This window comes from Bombus bifarius, unplaced genomic scaffold (genome assembly GCF_011952205.1).
Source record: "Bombus bifarius isolate JDL3187 unplaced genomic scaffold, Bbif_JDL3187 scf7180000008058, whole genome shotgun sequence".
In the NCBI taxonomy this organism is placed as follows: domain Eukaryota; kingdom Metazoa; phylum Arthropoda; class Insecta; order Hymenoptera; family Apidae; genus Bombus; species Bombus bifarius.
The window spans coordinates 671,591-695,634 of record NW_022884422.1 but is presented as its reverse complement, the minus strand read 5'-3'; the positions used below and the strand labels follow the sequence as shown (position 1 = coordinate 695,634).

The following is a 24,044-nucleotide window of genomic DNA, read 5'->3' as shown; positions in this document are numbered from 1 at the left end:
AAAGAAAAGCGAATGAGCGAACGAATTAGTTAAGAATTAGAAGACAAGAGTCGACGAAGAGTTAAGATTATAGAAGTAAGGAGGAAGGTTGTATTATTATTTTATCGTCAATATAGTTACTATTATTTCATTTATAAAGTAGTCAGACTTAACATTAAAGAAATTTGGAACTGTGATAGGAATATAAAATACCAAATTCGAGAAATCAATGATTCACACATACCCAGGGTGACGATCTCCCACATCAAGATCCCGAAGCTCCAAACGTCCGTCTTAGTGGTGAATAGCGAGTAGATCAATGACTCGGGCGCCATCCACCTTATTGGCAACGCGTTTCTGCCGTGTCTCGTCTCGATCACTTCCCCATCTTCGTTCGCAAATCTGGACATACCGAAGTCGGCGATCTTGCACAGCTTGTTATGGTCCACTAGCACGTTCCTCGCGGCAAGATCACGGTGGATGATCTGCAAAATCGAACAAAAGCACACGGCTCGATCAACGTTCCTCCATGAGACAGTGACCGCAGGTGGACGTCCTGTTATGCAACCGCACTATAGTTACCACATCGCATATACAAGGTATCAAGTGATAGAGCGAGCAAAGTCGAATCCTCGAACTGGTTGGATTGTCGCGTAGAAAAGTCTCAAGACCTCTTCTACCACCAAAGGTATTCTTCGACGACGGGACTCGACGAATAGATTTTATGACCCGCGGATTCTACGTTGCTCGGCTTCGTAATACGGCGGCAGAGACACGTTATTGCTGATTATTTATTGTACGTCTGATTTATCGCGTGTTCGTCGTACTGTTATTCGCCGCGGAAGCCTGAGCTTGATTTATTTTACGTTCTCATGTGGCCAGCCACCGCGGACCTCGTGAACCGTGTGCTTCAATGGAAATTGCTTGGCGTACCGGTAAATACGCGTGAAATTTAATTGTCGTACGACCTCGACGCGTCGATCAAAGTCGGTGATGATGTTTGAGCAACAATGAAAGCTTCGATTAAACTAGTGAACAGTACTGAACTGTGTTGCAGACTTCCGTCATAGATGATTACAGGTTCAAGTCTCCGGGGAATATTCGAGGAAATGGTACAATCGTTATATAACACGAGTTTGGGTGCAAAGCCTAGTCAAAAGTGTAAATGGTAGAGTTTCTTTTAGTTAAGAACCTATCGTCGGGAGAAAATATATTTAACATAGCAGTAGCAATTTTCTCAAAAGCTATTTTTGATCGATTAACCGATCAACAATGTTGATCCGCGTACATACATACATTTCTCCGACCTCAGAAGATAAAATGGACCATCATCAATGAATCGCCAAAGTCTCCATATTGAAAATCAAAGTTACACAATAAAAACACGCTATGAATCATCTTATTACCAATTAATTAACAGAAATCTTTCACAGAATAAACAGCAGATTATTGTAACTTTCCAAGAAAATTTTGTTTCAAAAGAATATTCAAGAAACTTTGAAACAACACGGAAGAGTACGAATTAGGCTGTCGGAAAATCGGGTGAGCGGGCTCTCGCCGTTCGACCGTGGCCGATGCTAATGAACTTGCGCTGCTCAATGTCAAGGCGAGCTGGATATACATACGTCTTTGCCGTTTCTTTAATGACTTCATCTTCTAGATTTATAGCGCGCCGCGCGACCACCGGTGCAAAACTCGAACGCGAGTCCATTTGTCGTGTCGACCTGCTCGTGTTTCTGCCCGCTCCTCAACGTTTTGTACAGATGAAAAATATATTTTCGCGACTACTTGCGCGTAACATAAGATACCAGTGTATCTATGGTATGCCGGCGTTACCGTATCAAAAGAAAAAAAAAAAGATGAAATATCAAGAAGCCAAGCGATTTGTATTCCGATCACGTTTAAGTCACGTTCTCGTGATAAATATTTTGGACGCGTGTCATATAATTGATAAATAATCTAAAATTGTTTCATTGCTTACGTATTATTATCTTTATTACACTGACAGGAGGAAATTTTGCTTTTCCAGCTATCGTTTTAACTGTCATAAATATCCTCCGTTTGTTTTAAATTTATCTGTGTTTGTGTCTTTCTTTTCACTTTTATCTTGAACTTGTCGAAGACTCGCGTTATTTAAAAAATGTCAAGTGAAGAAAATTTCTAAAAATTATAATTCTGTAAAGTATTTTCGATTCTATGATGTTACGACGTTAAGTATCATCCTTCAATATTGAGAGGAAAGACGATAAATAATTCAGAATAAATATTTCCCCGGATGTATATCCGTATTAATTTGCAACCGAAACAATACCTCCACGGTTCGTGCGAAGTAAGCATAATGATCTCGATCTTAAACCAATAAGCCTCGCTGTTTCGAGGCTTTAAATCATTTCATCTCGTTCGTGCATCAGCCGTGGCTTCCACTTTCAATTAAGGGTACTATGTATGTCGGGAGAATTATTGGAGGAACAATTCTTGAGAAGAATTTCTGCGAACTCGTATATAATCTTTGATTGAAATCGACATCCTGACTCGGTTGCTCTTTGCCCGTCCTTCCAACGACGAACATAGCATACTGATTCCAATCGAGACTTCGTTCCCGCTGTTCGATGCCTCGAGCAGCCTCGCCGCGTGCATCTCCATCAACTGAATCATAACCGGTCGATGATGATATTTAGCTATTTACCATTTTTTACCTTGCTACTGCATTGTCATCGATATTCGATAAAAGAAAAAGTCTGCGTCGCTGCGTTATTCCAGTAAAAGTGTCAGGTTGATCGGAAAGTTTTGTTGGTTCAACTTTTAGCAGGACGGAAATTGCTTATTACAATCGAAACCTTTTTTATCTAGTAACTCATCTGAGTTATATCTATCCGAGTATTAATAATTCATTCCTCAATTGCTTAATCTATATGTATATATTTTTTCAGCGTCCAGTATTTTATGGTATATTTTTGTCTATAGAAAGATTTTCAGGAAAGAGAGGGAATCGATTGTTTTAATTAAAATTCCTATTAATTAGTCTTTGATATAATATTCTAGCAATTTATTTAGTAAATTTAAGTAGTGAACTGTTAGTTTTTTATTTTTTATTATTAAAGTATTCTCTTAATGCATTTACAGTCTGATTCTCAGAAACCTAGTTATTCTCTTTTGTAAAATAGTTCTATAAAGGTCTAATGGAATTATTTGAAAGCGTAAAAAGGTTACGATATCTACCTTCATGCAATGTTTCTGCCTGACATTCGTCTAAGGTTCACCTTATTATAAAACAACTTACTCATCAAGTTTTCAAGAGTAATTAATTTTCCGAACAAGGCGCAACATCACCTTCATTTGAAAACTCCAATCATTTTGCAACACATACGAAAAAATTATTAAAATACCTCGTGACTCATGAGCGTTCATGTTCGCACTATGAAGTACATGATTTGTTATTCTAATACGTCGGCAAAGGGAGGATTATGGAATAGATGACACGACAGAAGCAGGAACCAGTCAGATGAATTATGGAAATGATGCAGATACGTGTTGGTTGCTTCGTATGCTTGTATAAAAAGTTAAGTAAAACAGTTGCTAAGGAATGTTTCATACGATGCAAAAACTTCATCCATAACGAGTAATATGTTTTTAAATGAATTTTTCACACTCGAGAAGATAACGACGAGATTCGAGTTGCACCTTTTAAACGATGTTATAGCTAGCAGAGATAGTTAACGTACAGTTGAAGTTTAAGGCACGTTTCTCGCGGTTGGTAGAGCGAAAAAGAACCTTGATGTTCTCCATACCGGAATGTACACTACCGTTTTCCTCCCGATGAGTAATTATCGTCCACTAACTTCAGAAAATTAGCTTTCACGCGGCAATTCTCCGAAGACGATTACGTGAACACCATTCGATATTCGTAGAAAATAATTATGAACGGTTCATTCGATATTTGCCCTTGTAAGAAACAGCGTGAAATTATTCTAATCGAAGGTTTACCATCGGTAATATTCCTTCTATAGTTGCTTCCACAGAGATGAATTTCATTTTTGCGCCATTGAAACTGACTATTACGTTTCGAATTATTAAACATGTTATAAAATGAAAAAAGTGAAATTTAGGATATTGTGTACAAAAAGAAGCTCCAAAAGATATATTATTCGAATATTTACGCAGGGCTATAAAGAAAACGAACAATAATTTAGAATGTTGACTTGGACTTCGAGTCACGATACTATCTCAAAAAAAGAGTCCATTAAACGTCGTTGGATGCATAAAAATGTCTGTTTTATGGTTCCGAAGCGAATCACGTGCCTTCAGCAAGGAGGTTAGAACCGTAATATTAAACGCGCTCGTGTCACTCTACGGTTACGGCGGCATTATCAGCTTCGAGTCACACGTTTTTTGGCTTGAAATTTCATAAATCGACAATAAACATTCGACACCTCTGTCAGTGCCCCAACTTGGATCTTAGCATGATTTAAAATGTGTCCGCGGATGCCTAACTAATTTTTTTAATCTACGTAAACGACTTGGAACCATAAGATCATTTTCAGTACTCTACATTTCTAAGATTTCGATCTTCATAGAATCCCGATTTTCTTCAGCAATATTTCAACAACGAGATTTTATTAACATCGAACATTTTCTTCGATCAATTTGTCTGGACAAAGTAATACAATTTTTTTTAATTATCCAGTTTTTAAATCACCATATTCAACATTCTTTCCAAAATTATTAATTTTTTGTAAATCTAAATAATTGAGCTACTGAAAAGTTGGAAACTGGTTCACCGTCGAATAAATTTCATCAGACATGAGACAAAAAGATATTAGGTCTTATGCTAACTTTCTTACAAGGAAAGAGCTCGCTTTAATCGATACAAACTTCTTCGCGTATTCCCGCTAATATAAGTTTATTGCTGTTCACACCAACTTAGGGTTGTAGGATGATCGTGTCAGAATTTATCTCATTTGACCATGTCATCCATTTTTGCCCACTGACACAGATTCACTGGTGAAATGATCTCTGGTCCCGCGTCTTTCCGACGCTAAGAAAATATTTGACGTACAAATACCACCGGCAAGCTGTTTGTCATGTCGTCGCTTTTTCACTCGCGACCTTCAGTCGTAACGTATAGGCAACCTCGAAGGACGAGGTATTCGGTTTTTAATGCGGGGTACTCTTTTGACGCGTAGATGTTTTTGAAACACATTGGAGACTTTAAAGGCCATATTTTATCGTTTCATTATCTTCGTTATTGAGAAGCTTCGATTTATGGCGAGTTTATAAAGCTTTGTCAGATTAAAGAATATATTACGTGAAAAATACAATACGCGAAGAAAGGAATTTTCGCATAGAAAGAAGTATGAAAATGTGAATTATAAGAGACTAAATCAAATAGGAGGGGGGGGGGTGAAAATGAAAAGAAAAGAAACTTTTGCACAGATACAATTTGGAAACGTGGAAATGTAAGAAATTACATCAAGCAGGATTATAAATTTGCAAAAGAGGAATTTTTGTATAGAGAAAAATTTAGAAACATAAGAATATAAGAAATTAAATGAAATAAGGATGTAGATTTGAGAAACTGAAGCTTTGCATATTTTGCGTAAAAAGGTACAGAGAAAAATGTTATATTGATTACGAAAGAGAACTATTTCATCTAAGTTAATTTCCAATTAAGTTACCAAAAATACTGAAAGTTTAATCATTGACATTCTTATGAATTAATAAATTTGTATGACATTTACGAAGTCTGAATCTTTCCTTTGTTGTTGCGGGATGAAATGCAGTATCGATCATAGATTTGAAAAGAATTAAGAACAAGATCGGCATGGCACGAATATAACAACATCGGGGGTAATACTTTGATATAATGTTACAGTAAGTAGACGGTCGCTGTATCGTTTTGGCTTCGTCTCTAAGACTCCTTTAACACGCGAGCATGTAAGGTCATAATAAATTTTCGGCCAACACCAAGAAGCCTCGTGAGCGTAATGGAAATACAAATAAGGGGGGAGTGATAATTTAAACGCGACCACGAAAGGGTACTTTTAATAATTCACAGATATTAAAAGCTGTACGCGACGCGATACTTACGATTTAACGTCCTTAAAAATCAACATGATAAAAAGATTTAGCTCTAAAGTATTTCAGATTATTAATAGATATAGTATCGTTTAATCCACTTGACAATTAATTTCTCTTGAAATAAAAAATACAGAAAAGATGAGATGGATTTTTGAAACTATGTTTCTATAGTTTCGTATCGCACAAATTCACGTTTTCAAAATCTCCTATTAGAAAAGAATTGTACATTTAAGAGTTAAAATCTATTCAATTCATTTACACATCGTCATGATAATCTACAATAAATTAACCGAGGAAAAGTGCGAATAAAATGTCGCGTTAATGCACAATTGCGTTAAGAAACACATACACCAAAATGATTTATATTAAAATAAACAATAAAAAAAATCAAAAGAAATATACATAGTAAAATCAGAGTACACTCTCACCTTTTTTGACGCAAGATACTCCATGCCTCTTGCCACGCAGTATCCAAAAACAGTGAGATCCCTAGAGGTGAGCGCGGCCGAGTCCTCACTGAAATTGTAGAAATCCTGCCTGGTGCGATGATCACGCAGGTACGCCAACAATTTCCCGTACATCACGTACTCGAGTATAAGATAATGAGGCTCTGCGAACAAGCATACACGATTACACAATTAAACGGTCTTAAAGCTTCGCGAAATTGCAGTTTGATCAGCATTAACTCGGTGAATGAAATAGCGCGTACGATGCCGTGCATGGGATTAGGGGACCCCATATGGTGAGAATACGAAGAGCTGTACTACACAGTGAGGCCCTTAAAGTAATTTAACCGGAGCACTTTCGGGCCCCCGTAGGTAGTATCAGGCTGATTGTAACATATGGGCCCACTTCTGCTGACTGCACGAGCTCGTAACTTTCATATTAGGATAGCATTACCAGCCTTTAATAATTTTCGTTTGTTAAGGAGCGTTCTTTTCTACGAGTAGATTCGTTCCGCGCAAGACGATCTGTACACTCAGTCATAATATTTGCACGGCGAGAAATGTAACATGGCGAGTGGATAACGCAATCAAGATACAGTGAATTCTAAGTTTGGTCCGGTTGTGTTGTAACGATGCTGTTACTGGGGCTAACAGCTGTACTCTTCAACAATGAATGTGCTTGCTGCTGTTATCATGTCGACAGCATCGGCAAACTTTAGTCAAATCTTATTCAAGGATTATAATGTAGAGTATAGGAACTGATCTTTATTAAACATCGGTGTAGTTTTTTATTCTTTAGATCTTTATCAAATTACAAAATTTCATACGACTTCATTGTTTGATTAAGCAGTTCCAATTTTTAGCTTGCGGTGTAAAAGTCATAAAATCTGGCGTGGAACATGAGAAAATTACGCAACCACGATAGAATGATCATAAGGACTCGATTGAAATCATCTTGGAGTCATATTTGATGATTTGTAAAATTATAGTAATCTAGGTCGTACATTTTGGTCTTTTACACAATGTCTTGAATGAGGCCTCCACGATCTTGTGATTATTTTTCCCTTATGTTTCTACTTTTCCAAGGAAGAGACAAAATTTCAGTAATGTAGTGTCTTTGATATTTAAACATGTTATATACTAATTCAGCTTAACTAGTTGTTATCCAAAGCTGCTACAGGGGAAATAAAGTGTAAAAACCTCGATGAAGCTTTTTTCAGACGGTCATCCTAATAAATATCCTCAATCTCGTATTTCAGAAACTGATCACCGCTAATTTAGAAATAAATTACTACCGACATCAATAAATGGTAACGGAATTCGTGTTTCGCACCTGGGCTAATCGGATTCTGAACGAACGAAACGCCGCTACAACCCCTCAAAAGGCAAAAATTTGTCACCGGTAATTGGCGGTGGTGACATAATTAATGTCACACGCGATACTTTATCGAAGAGTATCGATCTGTCGCGAGATCAGAAAAATACGACACTAAGTGGATCCTTACTTGCGCTCCTAATTTATCCACGATAAAGTATTATAGAATCTCCATGTTCCATGTGAATAACACCGACTCTCGATTAAACCGTGAAAAGAAGAAGAAGAAGAAGAATAAAGCGGAGAGAAGAAAAACGTCGGTATCATCAAAAGAACTCTTTTAAGGATCGTGAACTCTGAACACCAGGGATGTCAGAAATTTTTCAACGTGCCACAGATTTGTTTTTCAAAGGAAATACCTAAGCAAACTGACTAATTACTGTCACACCTTTACCTAGAAATACTTGCTTGAATTACATTTATCTTCTTCTTTTTATTGCTGATGGGAAATAATGCCAAATATTCTGCTAAAGTTCGACACAGCAGTTCATAAATATTTTTCCATCCTTGAAGACAGTCACAGTCCTTTTATTTAGTCCCTCTTTTTAATTTGTTGAAAGGGATCCTTTTGACAAGAACCGGCCGTCAAAGGACGAAAACGTCGCTCGGAAGGAATTCGAACGCGCCCACCATGACCGAAACGATAAATACGGGGGGCCAGAAATTTAGATGCCGTAAATCTTGCGAGTAGGTTCACGCAGGCGTGTTTTTTCTTCTACACACGTCGAACGTAGTCGAAGGACTTTCGGGGTGGTGCATCCCAAAACGAACACGCCACGTCCTCCATGGACCTTGAGGGTCGCCCACAATTATTAGAACCTTTTACTTCAACTCTTTCTTTATACGACCATCTCAAAAGAATATTTTTCTTAAAAGAAAATTCTTCAAATATTCATCAATAGACTGTGGATAGTTTATGCATCTATGAAAGAATGCAAATATACACAAACTTACACATAATACAACACATAATATTTGCAATAATCTCTTCTAACTTTTGCAAGTAGCTTTTACGAGTTTTTGCACCATTATCTCCTAATCATAATTTAAATGAATGATCGTTCTATATGAAACCAGAAGGTGTCGTGATACTTATAGTACTAATACATTTTCCATACAACTATCAACATATAGCTGACAAAACTATCATAAATCTCGTACAACCTAATATAGTATCACGAAACCTACAATAATTTCTCTTCGAAAGCTTATCGTACGTAAAACCTAATTTTTCTAAACGTATCAAGAAGCTATTTCCCAGAAGGGATTACATTTTATACTATTACTAGACCAGCTCTGTGTGCATTAGCATACAATCGCGAAAAAGACTATTCCGCGCATAAATATCGAGGGAAGGCCGTAACGACGTCAAATCCAGATCGACGTCCAAGCGGACCGATCGTATCAATACCGGTGTATCCTCTTCCGAACCCCGCTACGAACCATCATTTCGCCGACTTAATAGACGTATTGTGCCACGAGGATCGTCGCCGTGGGGACGCGTATGGAAATTTATACGATGAGAGCGACGATACCGACGAGCTTCCAACGAAAGACGTATAATGGGCCTCCCTCTTTGAAATCTACCACGACTAAAACTTCGAGATTGTCTCGTTGCTGTTTTTGACGTCTCAACCATCGGATTTGTCATTAATGCAGTTGTTGATGCATATGCAACTTAAACTGAGAAACGAACTTTTAGTTCTATATCTAATTGTTTGTTTATTATTCTTCTATTTATTCTCAAGATTCGATACTTTGAAAAATTCTTCTGATGTCCCTGGCATTGGATTTGTTGACAGTGAAACATATTTATGCAATGATGCGGATATGCAGTTTTGATAAGAAGAAGAATTTTTGCCATCACTTGATCGTTGATCTGTTTATTCTCAAGAATTGATTCTTTGAAAGATTCTCATCGATGCTGTAGAAAGAATTTTTGAATTTCTTTTTTTCAAGGGAATGGTACTCGAAGAATACTCGGTTTATCGTATTGAAACAGCTGGTCATTCTTTTATTGTCCGATGCGATTGTGTTTCGTTGCGTTCTTCGTCGCAGTTTCACGCGTATAACTGCGCACAATCGACAACTGGAAAAACGAAAAACACGACGGCAATTCACTGGTTTATCCTCCCATCGAGATAATTGCGACCATCCTATGTCGATGTAATAGCAATTTATTATACCTCAATTAATCAGACAATAGTTACAACCCATACGCAAGCAAATAGCTTTTAACCATTTCACGCTTCGACTTTTAACGCACCACGAACTTGCACGATAACGTTGTAAAATAAAATTTCCTTTCCTCGATGTTTCATAATCGATACTCGTATCACGATCGGTATGTGCTGAACTTAGCAAAAATGTATTTCACGCAATTCGCTGAAGTTGGTAAAATTCACAAATTAGCGAATTCCATATAATTTCTTTACACAATACTTTATTGTACGTTATTTCCAAACAAACCATTCAGAAGCGAAAGCAATCAACTTCGCTTTTCATAAATGTCTTAATTTCATTATTCCAGTTCAGAATTGGTTTTGCCCTTCTCAAAACCCAAACTATTTACTTCCACAAATTGATTCACTCTAAGAAGGTGACACAAACAATCGTAGATATAAAGAAAATTCTTAAAAAACACAATCTAACTTTTTTCCACTTTTTAATACATAATATTAACCAATGTATCTTCTTAACAATTCAAATACAATAACGGATTGTATTCTTTATCGTACAGTGTCTCTTAGTCAAAGAAAAAAATCGAATTCTAACATTGTCGCGATTATCCAACCGATTGGAACTCATTAATCCTTCCTTCGTGGTGACTCTGCGGAGGCAGTTCTCCAGAACTATTACTCAATTACCTGCAGGATGATCGCACGTAAACAGCGAGTCCTCCTCCGCTGGTACCAGCGATCGATCTTCCTTTTATTTGCAAAACAATAGTGCACGCGTGTAAATGATTACGGTGGTCGGTTGAGACGGAGACGAAGGAGAAAGAAGACCTATCATTGCTGACTCAATGACGAGGAATGCATCTCTCTTGCGATCCCCTAACGACGTCTTCAATATGCATTACGCCGTGTTTCACGGCGATACAATCTGTGGATGGTCGTCGAAAACAGGGAATCGTAAATAATTAAAGATGCGCTAGTCGGCGAGATAAGCGCGATTTCAGAGGCGACTACGATCAAAACCAGTTATTGTGTGTAGTTTCGTAGTCTACGCAACGCAGGTGTGAATTACTATTTAAGCCATTAATTCTCGGGAAACGCGATGGCGTTGAATAACAGGGAGGAAAACGTGAAGAGCGAAACGAAAGAGATTGGCTCTTCATTTTGGGATTGAAAAAATCCTCACGACTAGATTTTTATACGTTTATGGAAAATTCGAAGGCACATGCGTGAATGCACGCGATTTATGTACAAAAGTATATAAAATAATCGAAGTAAAATACTCGTTATAATATTTAGTAAGTGAAATAAAAATTAAGTTCCATTTTTTTGGATATATTCATAGAAATAAAAAATTGCATAGAGTCTGCAGTATCGTCATCACAATAGGAATATTAATGGAGACGTTATTTTATGCGATAGACGTCAGAAAAAGACCGAAGAACAATCGTTTGACAACATGGATGGGTTGGAATGTAACTTTTCAAACAAACGAAGCCTCTTCTTACAATTAGAATCTTGATTACTTAATCATCGTATTTTGCAATCTCCGTAAACGAACTGCCACTTAAAACTCCACTAGTTTTTGTAAAGCTAGTCGCTGACGTTTACACAGGCAAGGTCAGGAATAAGTGACTCGTGAACTTGGTAACAAAGTAATATCTGCCGGACTCGAATGCGAAAACAACACCTGCGATATTTATTTAACAAGTACTGAGTATTCCATTTCCAACACTCCATCGCATTCCTTGTGCAAATATAAGGAAGGTTTAAGAAACGAGATATTACCATTTTAGACAAATTACAAAAATAAGGAATTCTTTAATAGATTTTTTCTTACACATTAAATAATACCTTTACTTGGACTTTTCTTTGTCTTCTTTATAAAAGCATTAAGGTAAGGAATGACATATTGATCTAAGAAATGAAGAACTACCTTTATTCATATTATCTCTTATACTAATTACAAAAATAAAAATATTTTTAAGAAATACTTCCTCAGATATTAAGTATTTTGACATTATAATTGAGGTGTTGTCTGTGCACATATTAAATGACATGATTTCGAATTAAAAACTGTATGAACTATGTTGAAATTAATTTAATTGAGCCTACCTTGTTCTGTACAGCAACCTAGAAGAGTTACGACGTTCGGATGGCTGCCAAGTTGCTGCATGATTTCAAGTTCTCGAACCAGATCCTCCTTTTCTCGTTCGGAAGCACCTTCTTTGACGGTTTTGACGGCTACTAACCGGGTCGTTCCTTGATGACCAGTCAAATCGTCGGCTTCAGCCTTCCAGACCTAAACGACCAAAAAATACAACGTGAATTCGACTTTCTAATAGGATTTTAATTATAAACTCCATCTTCTGCGTGAAACTAGGTTTTAGCGTTCAGAATTGCATACGATATTACACGTTAGACAGAAAATTATGTAATAAATAAGTATTACCTAACGAATGTCTTTTGGTTGAAAAACATACGTTAGTAGCAATTAAAACAGTATTAAAGATCAGTACACTAAATGTTGCAAAGTAATTTTCTCGTTAGATATATCTTAGATTGTAATTCTCACAAAGTATTTCAAAGAAAAGAATCGGTAATGTATAAAGAATTCTTATACAATACAGTTGTATAATAAAAGAATTCACATGTTGCCGACAATCGACAAGGTATTCACTGATTATTTGCTTAATAAGAAGCATAGTTCCACCTAACCAGTATTCCAGGAATCACTAAATCAAAAGTAATTCGAATGTCTATGCAAACAACAACTGTTTATTGAACATTTGAAGTCCATTATATCACCGCGAGTTCCACGGATCATTACATAAATGATAAACAACGATCTATCTATCGTCCATTGAAACACATGAAATCAATAAACGTCCGTAAAATCGTCATACGATCGAACAATTTAATACACACTTAATAAAAATAATGAATAATAGATTAAGAAATTTAGTGAAAAAGATAATAAAGAATTTAATACAAAGAAAAACTAAATATGCATCATACATGTATAATTTTCTTTCCTCTACTTTTTATTAATGAGTCACTCTCGCCAGTAAATAAATGAATAAAAGAGTGTTTCACAAGAGCGTTTCAAGAGTTGTAACCGAAATTTCGCGGGCGGCGCGCGTTTCACGTTAACGTCGGACGATTTATTATCGCCGTCTCTCGCCTGAAGACTCGTTGTTCCTGTTCCGTTCGAGGGAGAGACTAACGCTTTACCTGGCCGAAGTTTCCTTGGCCGAGGACCGTCTGTAACCTAAGCTTATCTCTAGGAAACTCCCATCTGGATTCTTGCGACGACGGAGGCGGTGGTTTCTCCGCTTCGTGACACTAAACAGAAAAAGAAGACTGTATTGAATCGCGAACGATAATTATTTAAAAATGCCTGACGAATAAATCTGAGGCCGGCCAGTTCCTTTTGATGTACCGCGACTCCGGGCGAAAAGGTGAGCAGAATGGCGTTCTGCGTCGTGAATTATCGTTTCTTCGCGGCGATTATTTTCAAATGAACCATCCAAATAGACGCAACAGCATGGAACTACGCCGAAATGGCCGAGTATTATTGTAATTTATTTTCGTAATTTTTTATTCACTTACTTTAATTAAGTTAACCCTTGATTACCTTTTATGAAAAATACATATGATTTATATAAAGATTTTAACAACTCTAATAACGTGTATAAATTATTCACGAATAGAAAAAGTCTTATCTGTTATAATTACTTTCTGATAAAAGTTACATTCTATCTTATGATTTTAAATATGTAACCGATTATCGTAGAAACGATAAAATTGAACACGTAAATAATTATGTTATTAAAAAAAAATTTATATCTATTCATATGATTTAGAAGATACATAAGATATGCGACTACCAAGTGTTGTATCCTCGGAAGCTTCGTGATCGCCTTCTCGATGGATGTTTTGAAGTCACCATTTTCAAGATTCAGCGCGTCTTTCCGGCAGCTTATTTCCGACGATGTGTCCGACTCCTCCAGTACCTACGAAAAAATCAACGTCATCGTGTTGTACATGCAGTCGACAAGAACGATCGAGCGTGCAATTTACGAGAAACTTCGATTTCCTTCGAGTATTTTCGCAGCTCATAAAGTAATCGTGACTCGAGTAAAGGAATCGAGTCTGCAATAACAAGTAGTCATGTTTTATCGATCGTTTTGTTTATTTAATTACGAACGTTCGACAAGTAGCACGGCGTTTCGTTATAAAAAGAATTTATTTATAGCCGCTCAAGAAATATGAATTTCGTGAATAACGTTGATAAACATGAAAATATTATGAGAGTGAAATTGAAAATATGCAAAATACGAACGAACGTTAGGATGTCAACGAAGAAATATGTGTTTGACGCAAATACGAGAGAAAATACGTGACTGTTCGCACTTTTGCATTCGAAGATCATCTTTGTTACATTTACATCGTCTTTGAAGAAGCTGTTTCCTGCATACCACGATAAATCAGTAATTTTTCAAGACGAAAACACGACGTGGATAAAGCGGGACACGGGTAGCTCTTTATCATGGAAAATGATTAATTTACGTCAATACTTATCCCTACTTAAAAATTTATACATTTTTTATTGGTTGATTCTGAAAAATTCAGCGAAGTTGAATTCCATTTTCTTTTTTTCCTTTCTTTATACAATATTTTAAATTACTGCGATTTTGCAACGGTTGCAATTTAATTTTTTTCAACTTTTATGCTCATCAGAGAGTGCGCAATTAAACGCTTATCGAAGACAAAGACGCAAACGATCTTCGCATTATATAATTTACTTTCTCATTATTTCAAGACACTGTACTATCCGACAGATCGAAACACACGAAACGACACACTGTATTTTTACGGGAAAAAAGGCAACGGATTATTCAATCGATACAATGAACCTAACCATCGTGATCGGACGTTCATTACAAATCCGGTGAATCACTGGCGATCCTTCGCGAACCGTAAAAATTAGTCGACGACCGAGTTGTTGTGGCCATTCGCGGCGAGTTCAGGGACAAAGCGCGAAGAAATTTGCAAAAAAGCGATCGCGTCACGATGCCTGATTTGGTTTTCTACTCCGTCTATTTCAACCAAAAGATTAGTATTTACGTAAAAAGTAATGATATCGAGCGTTTTTCTTAAACGATTGCAGAGTTCTCTTCATATTTTTTATAGTAATAATAATAATAGTAACAATGAAGAAAGATTTATGTAAGACCCTCAGAAGGCAAACTGATCAAGTAAAAAAAAATCCAACTAACACTCGTCATACAAACTAATCTGACGAACCTTCGCCAAACCATTCCAAAATAGAAATGACTAACACACGTCTCATGTTTTTTATCGGCAGTCATACAAATATTTTCCTCGTCTGAGACCATTCAAAAAATTATGCCACAAATTCATTACCAACGAAATCCATCACGATCTATAAATTATCTGCAGAAACTCGAATTGTCGTATCGTTAACGATCGCTGAAGGCATTCGCTTCCTAGTACGCGCTTATGCGAAAGCATTTCCAGTTACAAAGGAGGAGGAAGTGGCGATCTTTCATTATGGTTCATTCAACGCGAACTCGGGTATACGCGCCAGCTCGATCTTAGCGACGCACAGTGTATCCAATAGCAATTCTAGTAAATAAAAAATAGTAATTAATAAGAGCCAGCTTCCTGTATCTTTTACTTGTAACGATAAACATACGAATGAGTGATTATAGTCATAAAATTTACGAAATTCGAGATACAAGTAATTCTTTCTGTGTTAGCATAAGAATAAGAAATTACAAATTCGTAATAAGTAATAATAATAAATTCATAATGAAAATTTATGTGTTTCTTGTAACTGTAATTAGACTATAAATTTTTATGCATTTCTAGGACATTTAGAAGAGCAAAGACGCACATAATGCTCATAATATTCAGAAGTATATAAAATATGCAATTTTACACCAATTACGATATTTAGTAGATGAAACTAATTTCTGCTTGAGTTTTATGTCTATATTTGTTTTTCTAGAAATACGAAGTAGCATAAATAATCACAGTCTATTTATGATTTCATTAATTCCTTCAATTGAACAAGTTCCTCGACCTCGGGATATTACTAATTTCGACGTGTACGGAAACGTCGGTTTTTAGGGTAATTATTGAAAAGTGTCAAGAAAACACACGCACGTGGATCTACTTTGCGGAAGATAACGAAAGTCTTGTCTGTTAATGGCCAGATGATAAATGCTCGCGGTCGACGATAATCCACGGGGCCAGCGTAACGGTACTTAAGTGGCACTGGTATACAATTCGCGTTTCGATTTAGCGATCATCGGCCAGATACGCTTTACGGTACACAATCGTAAATCAAAATTTTTTGTCGGGATAATACGGCTGGTGAGCAGCAGGCTCAAGAGGAAATTACACCGCTGGACGAGAATCACGGCGAATAAAAATGAAACGTTTAGCGGCTGAAGGATACCATTTCAAACGGCCACCCCTCGGCTACACGATTGGGAGCGTCGCTTTCAAACCGTCCCGTCGAACAAACCCGGGTATATAACCTGAGAGAGAAAATTTTCTGGGGGTGAGACTCGAGCAAGATGTTTTTATTTCAGGGCGTTTGATGTAAAAACTGCTCTGGCTAAAACGAAATGTTTGAGACAGAATTTGGAGAGGAATGTTTTTCCAGACATAGAAGTTTTGTTGTACGATACACTCATGCATAACGTATGGATGACATTATAATAGAATTTCTAAATCTCATTATACAACATTGAAAATATTAAAAAATTCCTTGTTTCAATAATTTTATCTTTGATTAGTTACACTTTGCCAATTTATTACCTACTTTCACATATTAAGAACTCTGAATCTGGCAAATTATTTGTATTTCTCATTATGTTATATCAAAATTCTGCTCTTTAACCATAAAGAAGTATTAAAATCAATAAAAATGTACTTATCATGGTTTTCTCTTCCATATGATCATCACTTGTTATACGTGAAATGTAATCCTACAGGTTCAACTACTACGAATAAAGTATGCAACATTTTTTAATAAAAATCTAGAAAATCTATTACATCCATCTACTCATAGTACTCATGATATAAAAAATAATAGAAGATAACTAAAAAAAAGAGTTACAAGCTTTTCTTTGATGCTTTAACAACTCGATCAGTAGACAAAACACACAGTTCGAGATACCGGCCCAAAAATAATCAGGTCACTGACACCAACCTTGTTCCTACACCTCTGCGAACTTTCACGTGAAACGGAGTCTGGCCACTGGACCAACATCAAACGTCACTAGACCACTTTCATCCGGCGACCTATATTATATAGTACCTCTACAAATACTTTCTAACGCTGACACCCTATATTCACAACTCCGTATGTAAAGACTTAAAGTATTCTAACATCTGTAGACATATTCTATGAATATATATGATATGATATATGAAACATTTAAAAATGTCATTTATACCATTATGAGCCTGAGCAGACTTTGAAAACAATCTAAAAACGTATATAGTAATGACAATATATTTAATACAAGCATGTATTCCGCAAAAATCACAAAAATATTTAAACAGTTAAAGATGCATTATATTAATTAACATCAATATTCAGTGGAGCCAGGCTTTAACGCTTATAATTAGCTGAAGATCATAGTCGTAACAATCGTATCTCACTACATTGCTAATGAAATTTCAACATATGGACATAAAAGTTTTCTATAGTAAGTGTTCAAATATTATTTTCGTGAGGTACTGTATATCCACTTTAACCGAAAAAAAATCTCACTCACCTTACGATTCCTAAGTATCAGTCTTCTTAGAATTAGGCCAACGCCAACAGCGATTGGAAAGACGACCAGTGTCGCCAGGATGTAGCTCACCACGGCTACAGTCTCCTGCGATGCAATGGCATCTCCATCGTGTCTCTTCGATATCACTTCACTGATATTCACCGATTCCCTTGGACTAACCGATATCAATCCACTTTCAAAGAACGTCCTATTCAGTTCGTTGGAATACACAGAGGTGTTGTATTCCGGCAGAATCGTGTGGTGATAAATTGGCCTATGTTTCGTTCGATTGTTACTACTTCCGCCCGTGGATCCTCTACCTGGACCCGTCGGTGGAACCTGCGTGGTCGTATCACGATTTTCTTCCTGTTTATCCTTCCTTGTGCTTTCTGGGACGCGGATAGAATTCGTTTCGTTCGTAGCACTTTTCGGGGTAACCGTGTCGTTGGCTTTCTCGGTCGTTCTCGAAATCTCCGGTTGCTTCGTGCTCGCCGGAAGTTCCGCTCGTCGTTCCATACTGCGGGAGAACGAGTTCACGGGACCAGTGTTGTTGAAGATATCTGAAGTGTTGTATAGATGCATTATAGGTAGCACGTCATCTTTGTCGGATGATGCGTCCTGAGATTTATCAGACAGGTTTCGGCCTCTAACTTCAGGTGACCTTTCACCAGACGCTCGCTTTCCAGTTTCTGTCGACGGATTTGTGGATATTTCTGACTTTACTCCTTGCAAAGTCGAATCTGAAAACGGGGCAGGTTTCACTTCTGAACTCGGTATTTTCGAATCAGAGATTGTACTTTGGTTTTCGGGAATAGTAGAAATTTCTATTTGAACCGTGGTTATCGTAGTGGTCGGAGCTTCCGTTGTAGTGAACGAAGTCGGTGCACCAGCTGTAGTCGTAGTTACGGTGGTGTCTTTTGACCTGTACATCTTTTGGATTTCCGAAGGATGTAGGTTAGACGTTTTAGGTTTATCCAGTTCGGTCGTTTTGATATCCGTCATAGCGGAGTCCGTTGGCTTCAAGGTGAAAGTTTCTTTCTCGACTGACGCTCGACTCGCTTCCGTGATTATTCTGGGTGTAACCGGAAAAACTGGCGCCGACATCGGCGTGGTACTCGTTTCTTTGGGCACGATCGTTTCGTCGGCCGTCGCGGTCACTGTCACGGTCGGCGAACCACTTCCGTTATTATTACCATTATCCGCACTACTCTCGTCATTCCTATCGGACGCGTTACCATTACTAGTGGGAACACTCTCGTTTTCACTCTCAAACTCGGTATTTTCGTCTTTGGTATCAACGTTCGTATTTCCACTTGGTGAAGTGACCACTTCTGTCACATTGTTTCCATCTTCCTCTGTGGTATTCACAGGTGTCTGAGGAGTAGTACAATCGATCGTTTCTTCCACGGAGGGAGGAAACGAGATCGTAGTAGGCGAAACTCTCTGCTGCATTGTTACGCTTTCCGCCGTCATATTTTCCAAAATGGTACTTGTTCGATTCACATCAACTTTTGCTAACCTAAATCCTCGACCCTCCACCACATCCTCTACATTCTTCTCCTCCAAATTTTTCTTATCGCTGCCCAAATAAGATCCGGACCCATTCACTTTACTTAAATTCTCTTCTACGATCTTGCTCGTCCCTTTAACTCTTCTATTGGATACTGTCTGCCCATTTGTTAACCTTCGTCTCTTGCCTATTACCGGGGGCACGGCGTCCTCTTCGGGACTTGCTCCAATTCGTTGATTGAGCACTGCGCTGGCCGACTTCCTGAGAAACCTCCTGTCGTTAAACCCCTCCAAATCCGTATTTCTAACTTTAGTGTGATTCCAGCGGACGGCGCCTCGGTGGCTCGGTTCCGTCGGCTTCGTTGACCTCGGCCCGGTCTTGTTTACGCTGGTCAGCTGCACCAGCGACGTTCTGTTGACCGCACGTTGCTGCGACTGCGGCGGCGCGACTGTAACCACTTTCCTCTGTCGTTCCCCCACCAGGTGAGCAGCGGACGCTCCACCGGCTGCGGCTGGTTCGACGGTCGTGCCGGCACTGAGTTCCGCCGGCGCTCGGCCTGCCTCTATACCACTACCGGCACGAGGAAGCAGAAGAGACAGCGGCGGTGGCTGACGCCGCTGCGCTGATCCGGTCGTTATCTCGGTCGTACCGGTGCTCCGCTCTGGACCTCCTTGTTCCTCTCTGCTTAACCCAGGTCCGGTGTAGTTGCGCAATAGCCGCGTCACGTTCGTTATCGTGTAAGCGTACACGTGCTGCTGCTGCTGTTGTTGTTCCTGCCGCTGATGTCGATCCTGATGAGGATCCTGATTCCCCTCGTGCTCTACCTTGCTGCTTCCTTCCAGCTGCTGCTGTTTCTGTTCCCGATGTCGAGACTTGGACCGAACTAACACCGGCTCGATCGTAAACGCGCCTGACTGAACGTTGCTTGCGGACCAACTCGTAGACGCGATCGGCGTGCTCGATGCAACCGCGTCCGCAGCGGGAACATCGCCGGAAGCCAAGCTGCGAACTCGTTCCATAGTAGAATCGACCGGTTTAACGGTATACTTCTCCGCGGCATCTGCACCGATCGCGAAACTCTCTTCTAAACTCCCCTCGGTTACGATGATCCGCAGGGTGGACGTCTCAGGAGACGTCCAAACGATCCGAAATGGCTCGGTAGTCGATCGACCAATCTTGTCTCTAGAAGTCGAAGTCTCGATGTTATTACTCTCGCGGGAATTAGTCACGTGTACTTGGTCCGCTTGCGGTTCTTCCGTTTTGAAGATATCTGGGTGATCGTTTATGTCGTATACATCGATCCTTCGTATCTTTTTCTCCGTCTGCTCTCCGTACATTTCTGTATCTGTAGTCTCTGGAGGATTCTCATATTCAAATGCGGATTTGTTTTCGGTACTGACGTTTACGGACAAATTATTGTACTTCCTTCTTCGTGTGTAACTCTTCATTGCCTTCGTATGCTCCACGCGGTTCAACGTTGTGGAAGCGGTTTTGGACTCGTTCGTATCCGCAGGACGATGCTTAAAACTGATTTCACTTTCGGTCTGGTCGTACATGTTCGCGGAAACGGGCTGCGCGTACGGTATCTGGGTCGAGTTGGTCGCATTCCTCGTTTCAACGGCCACGTGGGTTGCAGCACTTCCTCTCTCGCGCCGCAGCTGGTCCGCAGCGTCAGCGTGAGCGGACGAGTTATTGTCGCGAAATTTATCTCCAGAGTTTGTTCTAGCCTCGCTGCCGTTTCCTGCCTCCTTCACTGCGATCATATTCGAGGCGATCGCCCCCTCCGTTGGCCTGGCCTTCCTGTAGTAAACGCCATTTTCCGCGCTTCTAAATGCGTTCTTAATCTTCGAGACCTTATTCTTCTCGACCGTCTGCCTTTCTACGGCTATATTCATCTCTTCATTGATAATCTCTTCCAGCCTGGGCACTGGTACAGGCGTCGTAACACTGAATCTCTTCATGGAATACCTTCTTCGAGAACTGGGTACAGTTGGCACGGTTGGCGTAGATTCAACCGAATTGTTCCCAGTTGTATTCTGCGTATCTGGTTGAATCTTCTGACCAAAATATAGAAACTGTGACATGTCTTCTACGGGTATATTACTTTCTACCGGTCTAAAGTAATTGTACAAAGATTCTGGCATAGAGACAATGTTCTTTTTACGAACTTCCGTATCGGAAGCTTTCTGTGTATTTACGATGACAGTCGCCGAGGATGACGAAGAGGAATTTCTTTGATTAATTGAATGGTTGCTTTTAAGGTTACTAGAGACTGGTTTATCTTCGATAGCAGAGACAGTGAGATTCTCATTGCTCAGTTTTGTTGAACTTTGCTCGATCGTTTGTTTGCCTTCTACGTCCTTCGATACGAATTCGATGTCCACATCTTTGCTCGACAGTTCTGACACGATGATTCTACTTGCTGTTTCTTCGTCCTGTTTAATGGTAGCTGGTGCGGTTACGTACATTCCATGCCTCGTCTCTTGAGCCTCGAGAACATCCGGCGAATCTTTCGCGGACGCGTCGAATGGTCTTGGTGTGCGGTTCAGATTCCGAGATTCGATCGGCCGTTGGCTGAAGATCTGTCGTCTTCTCGCCGCGAGGATGCTGCGAAGCGCCTGCTCCCTCTTCGCCTTCGACGACGGTAGCTCGGCTTGAAGGGACATGCGACCCTGACGATGATCGCCGATCGAGGAATCTGCAAACAAACAGTTCGTCGTCAACTTTAACGAACAATTCTTAACTTCAAGTACAAACGACGCATTTTTCCTTCTTTACCGAACAATAGAAATTATTTCTATTTAACAAATTTCTTTTGGGCTGGAGGATTATCTTCCGTGGATTGGAATTTGATTAAATATACACCTTTCTTCTTGTGACTTCCGCAACGTTAATCAAACAATTATAATATTATTACGAACTTGGCGGTCGAATATTAAAATCAAACGAATTCGTGCACACTCATCAATTTTTGAATTCGGCGACTTATATTAACGCTTTACTAATTCTGTATAGTTCGTAATTGAGCATTTTTGTTAATTTCTAATAACTTATAATTAACTTTTCAAGATTACAGATATTTATGTAAAGTCATAATTTTTCGAACTAAAGAAATGAAAACTACGCAGAAATTTGTTTCGTTACTAAATATTCTACTTTATTTTTGCATGTTATATTCTATTCATTCTATTCATTTCTTAATCTAAAAACGCTAAAAAATCCGTAGTTACAATACATAGTAAGCGAAATTTCCATTCAGAATTCACTTCCTTAGTTACACATCTAATAATGTAAATTTGCATAAACATGCACGATCTAGCAATTACGTAAGAAATCAGTTTGATCGATCTAACTGCGCACCAAATCATTGGCTTGAATTTGACGCGCGATTTTAATCGGATCATGACTTCGGGGAATTTCAGCGGTGTGACGGGCCACGAAGAAGGTGACGTAAAGAAGCAAACGTTCACTGCCGCGTACGGAACCGTGAAATAACGGTACAGGGTGCGTGGAACCCTGCGTGGAGAGAAGAATGAAAAAAGGAGAAAAATAAAAAAGATAACAAGTCCAGTCGGCTATCCGTGATCTTAAGAAACGTTCCGCTTATTTCGATGTTCCATGAATTCGGTCCCATTCACGTTCTGTTTATCCCCGCTTGGTCGATGGTGTGCAATTTGAATGGAATGCGGTGTAAATCGACTGATTGATAATAATTAGCCTCTGAACAGATGATCTAAATGCTCGATAAACAGGTTGAACCTACTTTTGGTAGGTATATCATGACAAGAAACGATTACGAGAGAGTCGAACGAACGATGGAAACGATAGATTCGTTTGTTAATGTCGCGAATGGGAACGATTAAATAACTAATTGGTCATACAATGTTTAATTTTCCAAGATCGCTGTTTGTTAAATAATGTCTGGTTAATCTCAGACTTGTATCGTAACGCAATCAATTACGAAACATTGGAAAGATACTTTTGCATTGATCTATCGATTTCGTGAATTCTTTTGGCGTATATTATGCGTGTTTCAAAAACGGGAAAAAAGAAGGAAAGGAATTCGTAGCCGTGAGTACGAGCTCGTGTAACAACTGTATGTTTTACTATTTCTCGACGTATTGTTACGGATCCGTTTACATTAACCGGACTTTCTCTCTACGAATAGAGCCGGAACGAGACGGAATTGCATGTCGTCGTGATTATGTAGCACCGCCTTAATCTGGTCAATTATTCATATCGAGATCACTGAACACCGTAGACGCTTCGTTCATTGCTCTATACCTCTATGGAAACGCGAAATCGATCGATACTGATTGCAATCTTTTATAGATGAACGTAAGATTTAAGTAACAAGATCGAAGAAAAAGGCAGTGCTAATGTATTGACTGAAATTAATTATATTGTACACTCAATCATGTTTGATTCTCAAACCGTCTGAAAACGTGTTGTAATCGTTTCATTACGACTGATTTATTTAAAGGATGTTATCTTAGATGTGAAGAGCAATTTTTCTTGTAGAAAGAACGTGAGTAGTAGAATAAGATCGGTAGTCTGTGAGAAAAGAATTTGGTCGATCAAGTACCAAGGCCTCAGGTCGAGTTACCTCGTGCATGTAGACAAGAGGAAGACTTTCATCGTGATCGTGGATACATCGGC

General features: G+C 38.8%; 1 protein-coding gene across 1 annotated transcript in view; it reads right to left on the bottom strand.

Moving 5' to 3' along the window:
• The window catches only part of LOC117208282, a 227,357-nt gene that overhangs the window by 2,401 nt on the left and 200,912 nt on the right, over nt 1-24,044 (bottom strand). The window contains exons 2-7 of the mRNA XM_033449324.1: nt 17,876-22,083; nt 13,946-14,071; nt 13,290-13,400; nt 12,171-12,357; nt 6,486-6,667; nt 224-464 (exon numbers count right to left, since the gene is read on the bottom strand). Of these exons, the coding sequence (XP_033305215.1) occupies nt 224-464; nt 6,486-6,667; nt 12,171-12,357; nt 13,290-13,400; nt 13,946-14,071; nt 17,876-22,083 (5,055 nt within the window). The remainder of the gene's footprint in view (nt 1-223; nt 465-6,485; nt 6,668-12,170; nt 12,358-13,289; nt 13,401-13,945; nt 14,072-17,875; nt 22,084-24,044) is intronic.